General features: G+C 48.4%; 1 protein-coding gene across 2 annotated transcripts in view; it reads right to left on the reverse strand.

Annotated features, from left to right (window-relative positions):
• Positions 1 to 13,246, reverse strand: part of pnn (pinin, desmosome associated protein) — a 14,726-nt gene continuing 1,480 nt past the window's right edge. Inside the window, exons 2-10 of one of the 2 annotated variants that reach the window (XM_083791510.1) lie at positions 12,318 to 12,401; positions 10,160 to 10,231; positions 9,024 to 9,099; positions 8,513 to 8,607; positions 7,837 to 7,912; positions 5,036 to 5,191; positions 2,763 to 2,901; positions 1,041 to 2,173; positions 1 to 1,010 (exon numbers count right to left, since the gene is read on the reverse strand). In XM_083791510.1, coding sequence (XP_083647636.1) covers positions 504 to 1,010; positions 1,041 to 2,173; positions 2,763 to 2,901; positions 5,036 to 5,191; positions 7,837 to 7,912; positions 8,513 to 8,607; positions 9,024 to 9,099; positions 10,160 to 10,231; positions 12,318 to 12,401 — 2,338 coding nt within the window. In that variant the 3' untranslated portion in view covers positions 1 to 503. Of the gene's footprint in view, positions 2,174 to 2,762; positions 2,902 to 5,035; positions 5,192 to 7,836; positions 7,913 to 8,512; positions 8,608 to 9,023; positions 9,100 to 10,159; positions 10,232 to 12,317; positions 12,402 to 13,246 lie in introns of both variants that reach the window. The other variant, XM_083791509.1, reaches the window with a different exon arrangement.

The raw sequence follows: 13,246 nt of genomic DNA on the forward strand, positions 1-13,246 counted from the left end.
CCCAAACATAGTAAAACACAGAAATCCTGCTGAATCAACAGATAGCATAGATAAGTGTCAATATCGGTAAAATCAAGGACATTCATTACTTCCCACCGTTAGTAAAACAGGGACAAATTACCAGTTTTTTTTTTGTTTTTTTAAAGAAAGAAAGAAAAAACATGTTTTTGTGTTGGACAATGTTACGGCGCTATAGTGGCGGACATGGTGTTATGAAGCCGAAGGACAGTAAACTCTCTCTCAGAGTCAAATCAACAATAAAGAGGAGGATCGTTATGGAATAGATAAGACTGGTGTGTCAGAGACGGAAACCGTATGAAATGGGGAGTGTGGGGGGGGGGGGGGGGGGGGGGGTCTGCAGCCTAAAGCATGCGACGTTTTAAATGGATGCGTTGGAGCGTCATCGTCACTGCGTTGGTTATGAAGCCGCGTCACACTGACGGTCGGTGACCAAACGGATGGGGTTCCACGGCAGAGCGAAGCGACAGACAGAGAGAGAGACGTCAGCGTCTCTTGTCCTTGCGGTCTCGGTCCTTGCGCTCCCTGGAGCCCCGCCCCCTCCCCTTCCTCTTCTCCTTGCCGCTCTTAGAGTCCCTCCCACCTCCTCCTCCTCCTCCTCCTCCTCCGCTGCCTCTCTTACGGCGAGCGCTCCTCTCAGACCCTCCTCCTCCTCCTCCTCCTCCTCCTCCCCCCTTTTTGCGGTGGCGTTCGGAGGAGTTGCGGTCGCGTCCGCGCCGGTCGCTGTGGTGTCGTCGCTTGTTCCCACCGCCGCCGCCACCGGCCGCGTCTCCTCCTCCTCCTCCTCCCCCTCCCCCTCCTCCTCCTCTCCGGGCGCTCCCCGACGAGGAGGAGGAAGAGGAGGAGCTGGAGGAAGAGGAGCGCGAGGAGCCCGAGGAGGAGGAAGAAGAGGAGCCGGAGGACGAGGAGGACGAGCCTCCGGACGACGACGAGCTGCGACTCTTCTCCTTCTTCCTCCCTCTGCTCTGCTCCTCCTCCACCTCCGCTATTGGCTCCTGCCCCGGGGCCTTAGAGGCAGGGACGGGGGTGGTACCAGGGGGGACGGTGGGGAGGAGGTCGTTTGGGGGACTGGGCTCTGCAGCGGCGGGGGGGGTCTGGGTCTGGGCGAGGAGGGGGTCGAGGTTGGAGGCGTCCTGGCCAGGACCGTTGGAGGTGGTGGTGGTGGTCTCCTCCTCCATCATCTCCTCTGGGCCCACAGGGGGCAGGGCGGGGAGGACGAGGAAGGGCTCAGGGGCCGGTTTGGGGAAGGGCTGAGGGGCCGGTGTGGGGCCGGCGGGGCCCCCAGGGGGCAGGGCGGGGAGGACGAGGAAGGGCTGAGGGTCCGGTGTGGGGCCGGCGGAGAGGAGAGGGGAGACCCCCTCCTGGGCTGCAGGGGTCTCCTCCGATGCCGCTTCCTCCCCGCGCCCCAGTAAGGGGATCACGACGACCACGGGCTGGGCTTTGGGCTGGGGGTTCCGTGGGGGGGCATCATCCTGGGGGTCCGCTTCCTTCCCCTGGAGGAGGTCTGTGGAGTCCTGGCTCCTCTCCATCTCTACGTCTCCTCCTGCTGGCCTGTTCTCCTCCCCCTCCCCCTCCCCCTGCTTCGTCTCACTGGCCTGTTCGCTGACCTCCATCTGCTGCTCCTCCCCCTTCACCTCCTCCCCTCCTTTCTCACTTTCCTTCTCTGCATCCTTTTCCTTCCTCTCCTTTCCTACCTCCTTTCCCCCCTCCTTCTCTGCCTCTTTCCTCTCCTTTCCTGCCTCCTTCTCTGTCCTCTCCTTTCCTGCCTCCTTCTTCTCTGTCCTCTCCTTTCCTGCCTCCTTCGGCTCCTTCCTCTCCTTTCCTGCCTCCTTCCTCTCCTTTCCTGCCTCCTTGTCCACCTCCATCCTCTCCCTCCCTGCCTCCTTCTTCTCCTTCCTACTCCTCTCCTGCTCTGCCTCGTCCTCCATCTCCTCCTCCTCCTCTTCCTCCTCCTCCTCTTCCTCCTCCATGTTACCCGTCACCTTGACTACCTGTCCTAGTCCTAGAGGCTGCTTACCCTCCTGGTGCTGCTCCGTCTTCAACGCGGTGTTGTTGGCCTCGCGGTTCTGGTTCTGCTGCTGCTGGCGGCCTCGCGGCCGAGACTCCATCTTGTTGAGGTGCTCGGCGAACGCCTCGCGCCTCTCCTCAAACACAGCTGCACAGAGACACAGGTTAGTTAAGACTACAGCTGCACAGAGACAGAAATAGAAACTAAATGAAAACTAAGCTATGATGACTAAAACTAAGACTAAATATACTGACAATTTCGTCAAGAAATAAAAACTAAACCTAACCTTAACCCATGTCTAACCAATGACTAGTCTAAACTAAGTATGCACCCCCTAGTGGACAAGAGATCCAGTATAAGTGAATTTACACTTGGTTGCAAATAGCCGATCTACAAGCTCACAACGCGTCGCGCTGCGACGCGTTGTGGGCTTGTAGATCGACTATTATCAGCAAGTGTAAAATCTGTCATTTTGACGGCATCAAGGCCCGACTAAAATGTATTTTAGTCGGGCCTTGATGCCGTCGAAATGACAGATTGACAGATTGATACATTTTAGTCGACTAAATCAACTGTAGATTTAGTCGACTAAAGTCGTGTGACATTTAGTCGACTAAAACTAGACTAAACACTAAGACATTCCAGGTGACGAAAACTAAATGGAAACTATTCAAAAGACTATGACTAAAACTAAAATCAAAATGTGCTGCCAAAAACAACGCTGTCGCTCGCTCACCGTTTAGTTTCTTGGTGGACTCCGTGAGGAGCTTCTGCGACGCAGAGCACATCTTCCCAGGAACGTAGAAGATGTGAGGCTTGGTCTTGGTGCGGATGTACTTGACCAGGTGAGTGTTGTGGCCGTTCCACTCCTCTTGCTGCAACAGAGAGAGGTTAGTTTAGTTAGCCCATTCTGACCTGAGATCAGATTCATACGAGGTTTCCGCCGGGGACACACTGGTCTGATGAACCCATTCTGACCTGAGATCAGATTCTAAAAAATGTCAGTCGCTCTTCGATTTTTCAAAAATAGCAGACCTACAAGCTCGTATCGCGCCACTCGGTGGCGCGATATGAGCTTGTAGATCTGCTATTTTTCAATAGCTAAAGCACGACATGATGCTAACACCAAAATGGGTGCCCGGTCAGAATGGGTTAGTTAGAACCAGAACCATCTAATAGAAGAGTTAGGACATTGAGGGGGCAGAAACAGAGCGCTCGAGCGCTGTTCATGCAGCCTGAACTGAACTGAGACGAGCTGGAGTTGGAAATACATCGTTTTTTCAACCAGGGCGGCGCAAATAAGAGCTATTTTAAAGCATGTGTGCAACATGACAACTGTTTTAAAGTATTGTACAATTGTATAACTACAGTCTCTGTAATGGTTATGTTGTACTATATTACTACAAAACAATCTGAAATAAAGGGATTTAAGATCATTAAAGCTGGGCTGTTGCCCGGAGTCCAATGCATTTCTGCCTACTTCCGGTCCAGGACTTGTCCCAGTTGGTTGTCCCCATTCTCAATAGGAGTCTATGTAGGAGAGCCTCCATTGGACTGAAGCCCCATGAAGTGACCAATAGGAGTCTATGTAGGAGAGCCTCCATTGGACTGAAGCCCCATGAAGTGACCAATAGGAGTCTATGTAGGAGAGCCTCCATTGGACTGAAGCCCCATGAAGTGACCAATAGGAGTCTATGTAGGAGAGCCTCCATTGGACTGAAGCCCCATGAAGTGACCAATAGGAGTCTATGTAGGAGAGCCTCCATTGGACTGAAGCCCCATGAAGTGACCAATAGTAGTCTATGTAGGAGAGCCTCCATTGGACTGAAGCCCCATGAAGTGACCAATAGAAGTCTATGTAGGAGAGCCTCCATTGGACTGAAGCCCCATGAAGTGACCAATAGAAGTCTATGTAGGAGAGCCTCCATTGGACTGAAGCCCCATGAAGTGACCAATAGAAGTCTATGTAGGAGAGCCTCCATTGGACTGAAGCCCCATGAAGTGACCAATAGAAGTCTATGTAGGAGAGCCTCCATTGGACTGAAGCCCCATGAAGTGACCAATAGAAGTCTATGTAGGAGAGCCTCCATTGGACTGAAGCCCCATGAAGTGACCAATAGAAGTCTATGTAGGAGAGCCTCCATTGGACTGAAGCCCCATGAAGTGACCAATAGAAGTCTATGTAGGAGAGCCTCCATTGGACTGAAGCCCCATGAAGTGAACGCAGTTTGCGTAACTCTGTCTATAGAGCACCGAAGTCCTGACGTAACTCGCTCATCCCGACGATTCCCCTGGTTTGCGGAAGTGATTTCTCTATGGAGAATAACATGGGGTGATCTTAATATCGTCTACTATAAGCGTTGTGGTCCAAAAATAAACAAGCTGTCTCGGCGTTATTGTCAGGGAGGTGTCTCTGTATCGTTTGCAACAGTCAGTCACTCATATATGATACAGTCTGCTTCTAGCGAAAATCTAACTAATTCAGTAGCAGTAACATTAGCGTTTTCTCTCAGTCAGTTGATTCTTCATATCCATATGAGTGAAGCGGCCGGGGTGACATGTTCATTTTTCAAACACAGTTGTTATATGAGGCGATCTCAAATCGCCTCAATGGGGATTTCAATGCAACTAAACAAATACATGAACCTGGGGACAGACGCCCTCTACTGAAAGTGACGTCAGACTTCGGTGCTCTATATCTATGGCTCTGGGTTAGAACTACTGACCAGGTGTGTGCTGTGGCTGGTCCACTCATATTTATATGTAGAACTATATTCTTTCAGAGCGAACGTTTTTAATTAAAATCTTTGCTTCTTTGGGGTGTCCCTGGAGCAGCATATTTTCAGACGGGGGTCGGCAGCCAATTACATACATTTTTGGGGGTCCTCGACATGAAAATGTTTGAGAACGACTGACAAACAAACATAGGGGTTTTTTCAGAAAACTGTCAGGATTCAGAAGACATTTGTAGAATCTGGTGTCAGGTGGAAAATGGGCTCCAGAACTCACCAGTTGAGCCAGCTCCACTTTCTGCTCCAGCAGCCTGAGCTCCGTCTGTTTGGATCTCCGCTCCTCAAACAGCTCCCTCCTCTCACTCTCCACCCTCTTCTTCTCCGTCTCAGCCTGAACCTCCAGCTTCTGCTCGATCTCCACACGACGCTTTTGCTGTCGGGGAAGAACCAGGGAAGAGTTACCACCGGACTAGCCTCAGGAAACCAGGGAAGAGTTACCACCAGACTAGCCTCTGAAACCAGGGAAGAGTTACCACCAGACTAGCCTCAGGAAACCAGGGAAGAGTTACCACCAGACTAGCCTCTGAAACCAGGGAAGAGTTACCACCAGACTAGCCTCAGGAAACCAGGGAAGAGTTACCACCAGAACCAGGGAAGAGTTACCACCGGACTAGCCTCAGGAAACCAGGGAAGAGTTACCACCAGAACCAGGGAAGAGTTACCACCGGACTAGCCTCAGGAAACCAGGGAAGAGTTACCACCAGAACCAGGGAAGAGTTACCACCGGACTAGCCTCAGGAAACCAGGGAAGAGTTACCACCAGACTAGCCTCAGGAAACCAGGGAAGAGTTACCACCAGAACCAGGGAAGAGTTACCACCGGACTAGCCTCAGGAAACCAGGGAAGAGTTACCACCAGAACCAGGGAAGAGTTACCACCGGACTAGCCTCAGGAAACCAGGGAAGAGTTACCACCAGAACCAGGGAAGAGTTACCACCGGACTAGCCTCAGGAAACCAGGGAAGAGTTACCACCAGACTAGCCTCTGAAACCAGGGAAGAGTTACCACCAGACTAGCCTCAGGAAACCAGGGAAGAGTTACCACCAGAACCAGGGAAGAGTTACCACCGGACTAGCCTCAGGAAACCAGGGAAGAGTTACCACCAGACTAGCCTCGGAAACCAGTGAAGAGTTACCACCAGACTAGCCTCTGAAACCAGGGAAGAGTTACCACCAGACTAGCCTCTGAAACCAGGGAAGAGTTACCACCAGACTAGCCTCTGAAACCAGGGAAGAGTTACCACCAGACTAGCCTCTGAAACCAGGGAAGAGTTACCACCAGACTAGCCTCAGAAACCAGGGAAGAGTTACCACCAGACTAGCCTCAGAAACCAGGGAAGAGTTACCACCAGACTAGCCTCAGGAAACCAGGGAAGAGTTACCACCAGACTAGCCTCAGGAAACCAGGGAAGAGTTACCACCAGACTAGCCTCAGAAACCAGGGAAGAGTTACCACCAGACTAGCCTCAGGAAACCAGGGAAGAGTTACCACCAGACTAGCCTCTGAAACCAGGGAAGAGTTACCACCGGACTAGCCTCTGAAACCAGGGAAGAGTTACCACCAGACTAGCCTCGGACACCAGGGAAGAGTTACCACCAGACTAGCCTCAGAAACCAGGGAAGAGTTACCACCAGACTAGCCTCAGGAAACCAGGGAAGAGTTACCACCAGACTAGCCTCGGAAACCAGGGAAGAGTTACCACCAGACTAGCCTCTGAAACCAGGGAAGAGTTACCACCAGACTAGCCTCTGAAACCAGGGAAGAGTTACCACCAGACTAGCCTCTGAAACCAGGGAAGAGTTACCACCAGACTAGCCTCTGAAACCAGGGAAGAGTTACCACCAGACTAGCCTCTGAAACCAGGGAAGAGTTACCACCAGACTAGCCTCGGACACCAGGGAAGAGTTACCACCAGACTAGCCTCTGAAACCAGGGAAGAGTTACCACCAGACTAGCCTCTGAAACCAGGGAAGAGTTACCACCAGACTAGCCTCTGAAACCAGGGAAGAGTTACCACCAGACTAGCCTCGGACACCAGGGAAGAGTTACCACCAGACTAGCCTCTGAAACCAGGGAAGAGTTACCACCAGACTAGCCTCTGAAACCAGGGAAGAGTTACCACCAGACTAGCTTCTGAAACCAGGGAAGAGTTACCACCAGACTAGCCTCGGAAACACAGACGTTTTTATTTCCAGGGAGTTCGCTCTAAAAAAAAATAGCAGATCTACAAAGCTCGTACGAGCCTTTGTAGGTCTGGTATTTTTCGTGAAATCGTGAAAATGTGGTGCAAATCTATGAATGTATATTCTTTCCGATCAAAGGTTTAAGTTTCCGTGCCAGGAATGGATTACTCCAGGTTACTGTCGCTGCCATACACGACAGACCCGCCTTTTGTTTTATGTGTTTAATCCGCCGTAATGTAATAAATAAATAGAAAATCCGTCTTCGCCGCGGAGATAGAGACTAGATGCATTTGTTTTGATGACGAAACCGGAAATCGTCACATGCTGTGGGCTGCTAGGGCTTCTGGGAAATTGAGGCCAATGCAAACGAATGGGGTTCAACGCCTCATGGAGGAGGCTCCTGTGCTGCGTCTTCCGGGGTGCACCAAGATGGCGGGTGGTGCGGTCGTTCATAACAAACGGGGGAAGCTTTTTTCGCTCGATTTTCACGGATTAAAAGCCCAAATAATTCAGCGTATGCTCTAAAGGTAATACAACAATCTCGGCAGTGAAGGGGGGTTGATTCAAATGCGGGTTAAGCGTGTAAAACAGTCAAACTGTTAACTAAACTATTTGCCTCTGGGGGGGAGGTCGCCTGGAACAACATATTTTCAGATGGGGATTATATATAATCTTTGGGGGTCTTTGACATGGAAATATTTTGAAAACCACTGACAGAAACATAGCAGAAAACTGTCAGGATTCAGAAGACATTTTGAAGAATCGTCCCCCGGTCTAAAGGTTGTTGTATTTATCAGCATTACTCACTCTGTCTGTATTTATCAGCATTACTCACTCTGTCTGTAGCGACGTTGGACTCCTGTTTGAACTTCTGCAGGGTTCCCATCAGCAGGCCGAACATACGCCGATTCCTGGGAGCAACAAAACAACACAACACATGTTTATTACAACACAACACATGTTTATTACAACACAACACATGTTTACAACAGATTTGTGAGACAATTAAAATGTGTAACCGTGACAGAGCTACATAAGGCCTAGAGCCCTAGACCTACGGGTCTAGGGCCTTAATCCCTGAGCGGGGAACACCAGGCAACCGTATTCGGGAACGGTTGGAATTCAATCGGACTAAGTCCGTCTCAAGAGTGAATCCCCTATTAACCCATTCTGAACGGGAACCCATTTTGGTGTTGGCATCATGTCATGCTTTAGCTATTGAAAAATAGCAGATCTACAAGCTCATAGCGCGCCACCGAGTGGTTGCGCTACGAGCTTGTAGGTCTGCTATTTTTGACAAGACGTGCTCCCTTTGGAATTCTTTTTTTTTTAATTTTGTATCCATATTTTGAAAATTCCTCTAATCTGGTGTACAGGTGATGACATGCACATTACATGCATAATATAATTACAAATTCTCTTTCTTTCTTTATAATGGGAGAATTGGCACTCAGAGCCTAAACTGGTGACCACCAGGTGTCGCTGAAAGAGTTAAGAGCGGTCTACAGTACCTCTGCTTGCCCTTCTCGTCCATGGTCTGGTCCTGGATGAGGTCTCGGCGTGTTCTCTCCTTGGAGGTAGCTACCACTGACGACTGCAACGCCGGCTGACACACACACACACACACACACACACACAGGAGACAAACAGGTCAACAAACTGCCTGGAAGTACTAGATCTGACCTGAGATCAGATTCATACGAGGTTTCCACTGGACACACACTGGTCTGATTAACCCATTCTGACCTGAGATCAGATTCATACGAGGTTTCCACTGGACACACACTGGTCTGATTTACCCATTCTGACCTGAGATCAGATTCTAAAAATGTCAGTCGTTCTTCTCGATTTTTCAAAAATAGCAGACCTACAAGCTCGTATCGCGCCACTCGGTGGCGCGATATGAGCTTGTAGATCTGCTATTTTTTCAATAGCTAAAGCATAACATAATGCATAACACCAAAATGGGTTCCCAGTCAGAATGGGCGAAGAACTACAATCAGTTCTCTTCCTCTCCGGTACCTTTTTGACATCGTCATCGTCCTCGGCGTCGCTGTCGTGACGTACGTCTCTCCTGGCTCGCTGGTCCCCGGCCAACCTGAACACCACAAGTCACACAACACAACAGATCAACTTCAATTCAACCCCATGTAGATCTGAACACTTATAAACGTAAACATTCGGCGGCGGTGGCTCAGGGGTAGAGTGCCTGGATGGCAACTGTAAGGTTGCCAGTTCGAACCCGGGCTCCCCCAGAGTTACTGTCGAAGTGTCCTTGAGCAAGACACTGAACCCCTAATTGCTCCCGATGTGCTGGTTGGTGCCTTGCATGGTTTCCGCTGCCATCGGTGTATGAATGTGTGTGTGTGAATGGGTGAATGTAATGCACAATCTCTGTAAAGCGCCTTGGATAAAGGCGCTATATAAATGCACCATTTACCATTTTACCATTTAAACATTGTAATAGAGGGTATGTGGCTATGTGCATGCATAATTTATCCTGATGTATAAATGTTTGATGCATTTTCTTTGACTGTAACCTCGGCTACATTGAAAATGAGGGCTTGCCCTCGACTGTATCTCCCGAGTATAAATAAAGGTGATGATGAATTGATACATGGAGTGGCAAAGGACTTTACTGTTTGGAATCTGGATGTCAATCAGATAGGACTGGGTTTGGATGTAAAGGCCAGAAGGCTTTTGCCACTCTGTAGGCGTTCCTGCATTACTTGGTAATCGGGGCATGGCGTAAAATAAATTAACGCCGTTCTTGATTATACTACGACGTCATTGTAGCCGATCTACAAGCTCCAAACGTGGCACAAAGGGATTGGTTTTGAGCTCGTCGATCTGCTGCATCAAGTCTAACCCATTCTGACCTGAGATCAGATTCATACGAGGTTTCCACTGGACACACACTGGTCTGATGATTAACCCATTCTGACCTGAGATCAGATTATAAAAATGTCAGTCGTTATTTTTTTTCAAAAATAGCAGATCTACAAGCTCGTATCGCGCCACTCGGTGGCGCGATATGAGCTTGTAGATCTGCTATTTTTAAATAGCTAAAGCACGACACGATGCCAACACCAAAATGGGTGCCCGGTCAGAATGGGTTAAATATTCCATGTTCTCTCTCTCTCACACACACACGTTACCTGAGCAGGGCTCCTTCGATGTCTCTCTGCTTGGCGGGGGGGCCGCCAGTTCCCATGTCCGAGAGACCACGTCTAAGACACGACAGAAAGACAGACGTTAACCTCTTAATGAACACACCCTGACAATTATATATCAAATACTAATAATAATGGCGACGTTTTACCGATTCATGTCCTCAGTTTCCCTGTCTATTCTTGTGTTTACATTTAGTTAAATGCTAATCATTGCATCTTGTACAGAAAATGCCAGTGTTTTGTTGTGCCTTCAGTCGTGTTACATCCTGGGCTCCATTGCCCCATAAAGCTGCTCAACCCCGACATGAATAAACAGGTATCACCTTGATGAGTACTGTAGTTTCACAGAATGAATGGGTTTCGATGGGTCGTTAATTATCTTTTGATTTGTTAATTAGGGCGACCCAGACACTAGCAAGAGATCGAGTCCAACCAAAGGGCCGGTGTGTGTGTGAATGCACCTCAACAACCAGAAACTGGGCGAGGAACTTCTTGAATGATAATCCATGTACAAAAAAAACGTTTTTTAGCAATTCATCTCTTAGTAATTATTGTATTGGTGGCTGTGAACAGTTCTTACCAATTGGAGAAATGTTAAGGATAAGTACAGGTACATAGAGTATACACCCATATTTAAAACAATTATTTAGCTGATTCTTCCCCCCTGTTGTGCCAGGGGGGGGGAAATGCATCTTCAATAGAAGAAATACATGTTCAAAATGTACAGCTTGGTGGGCTGCACATAACAAACGCGAAAATGTATGCTTATCAACAGATAACATTTATCTGTTGATATTGTGCTACTGCCATGGGTTAATGTCAGTGTACACAAAGCGATATTGACCGATACATCGGTACTATAGAGCGTCGCAGTCCCTCCCCCTTTCAGAACAACGAGTGGCCCAGGAAATAAATCTCAATGCATTTGTCCGATAGCCATTTCTTAAAGCATTTTTTTAAAGACGGTTACGCCGCGGACAAAGCCAACTCGGAACGTGACAAATCATGACAATGAACACAATGTTTTGGGCCGATCAAATAATTTATAAGAAGAAAAACAAAACAAATAGTGTTGTCTCCTGCCTTTATTTTCTTCTTTCTAATGATTTGATCGGCCCAAAATATTGTGTTCATTGTCATGATTTGTCACGATCTGAGTTGGCTTTGTCCGCGGCGTAACCGTCTTTAAATAAATACTTTAAGAAATGCCTATGAGGAAAATGAACGGCGATTTCTTTTCCGGGTCTCTCGAGGGGGCGGGACTGCGATACTCAATAGATAAGAGCTCTTAGCTCGTCTACAAGTGGGTGAGGAGGAGGGCAAAGTTCAAACTTTTAATGAGTCGTTGGGGTTTGTCCACAGAAATAAACACTGGAAACTGTTCCAGTGTCATTTTCCTCATTATTATAAATCACCTTCTGAAAGCCCTGGACTACAGCTCATATGCACAGAGACCACCCGTTTTTGGAATTAATACAAATAATTAGTGATGTACCAATACCATTTTTTTGTCCCCAGTATCAATTCAGACTGATAACTTGCTTATGAATGACGTCACATTGTAGGCTCTACAGAGCCAAATGACGTCACATTGTAGGCTCTACAGAGCCAAATGACGTCACATTGTAGGCTCTACAGAGCCAAATGACGTCACATTGTAGGCTCTACAGAGCCAAATGACGTCACATTGTAGGCTCTACAGAGCCAAATGACGTCACATTGTAGGCTCTACAGAGCCAAATGACGTCACATTGTAGGCTCTACAGAGCCAAATGACGTCACATTGTAGGCTCTACAGAGCCAGATGACGTCACATTGTAGGCTCTACAGAGCCAAATGACGTCACATTGTAGGCTCTACAGCGAGTATGAATCGGCCCTAAGGATGCAGGCTATATTTGCATCACTGCACACACAACGGTACCAGGTGGTTCCACACACACACACACAACGGTACCAGGTGGTTCCACACACACACACACACACACAACGGTACCAGGTGGTTCCACACACACACACACACACACAACGGTACCAGGTGGTTACACACACACACACACACACACAACGGTACCAGGTGGTTCCACACACACACACACACACACAACGGTACCAGGTGGTTCCCCACACACACACACACACACCTGAGCAGGTTGAGTCCTCTGCCTCTACCACCTCCACCTGGGCCTGCTGCCAATGGGCCGCTGAGACGGCGAAGTTGACCCGGTCTGGAGAACACAGAGATACACGTATTTAACCCATTCTGACCTGACCCGGTCTGGAGAACACAGAGATACACGTATTTAACACATTCTGACCTGAGATCAGATTTAAAAAAATGTCTTCTACATCCTGACAGTTTTCTGAAAAAGCGATGTTTCTATGTCAGTCGTTCTTCGATTATTCAAAAATAGCAGACCTACAAGCTCGTAGCGCGCTGCGCTATGATTTGGAAGACATGTGAAAGAAAGTAATAGGGTTATAATAGGGTTAATAGTCATTTATACTAGGCCCAGGCCGTGGCGTAACGGTCTGGGCACCTGACTGGTAATCCAGTCGCAGTGTGCCGCGGGTTCGACTCCCGAGCCCGACACGGCCTTTACTGCATGTCATCCCCCCATCTCTCTCCCGTTTCCTGTCAGCCTACTGTCTGTCCCTTCAAAAAAAATCAATAAAAGGCGTAAGCCGCAAAAAAAAAATAAAAAAAAATAGTCATTTATACTCGTACATTCATAACCTTTTATATATTATTCGCCCACAAATGTCATAGTATATACCACGTTTTTCACCCACCTTACTTGTAATGTGATTTGACAATAAAGATGGATTCTGATTCTATATGGGAGTCGTCTTCTCACCGAATTCAAGGAGGATTATGAAATCCTCTCTCTAAAGTAAACACCAGATACTTTCAGTAATGTGTAAATTCGGAATCCCCCCCCACGCCCCTTCCCCCCCCCCCTCACTGTGTATGTTTCTTTTCCCTTTTTACCTCCATTATGATTAATTCCTGTTCTGTTCGTTGACTATACAGAAGTGTCGATTTGTAGGTCTCTAAATGTTTTGATGAATT

The sequence above is a fragment of the Protomyctophum parallelum genome (genome assembly GCF_964188405.1).
Source record: "Protomyctophum parallelum genome assembly, chromosome: 20".
Classification (NCBI taxonomy): Eukaryota; Metazoa; Chordata; class Actinopteri; order Myctophiformes; family Myctophidae; genus Protomyctophum; species Protomyctophum parallelum.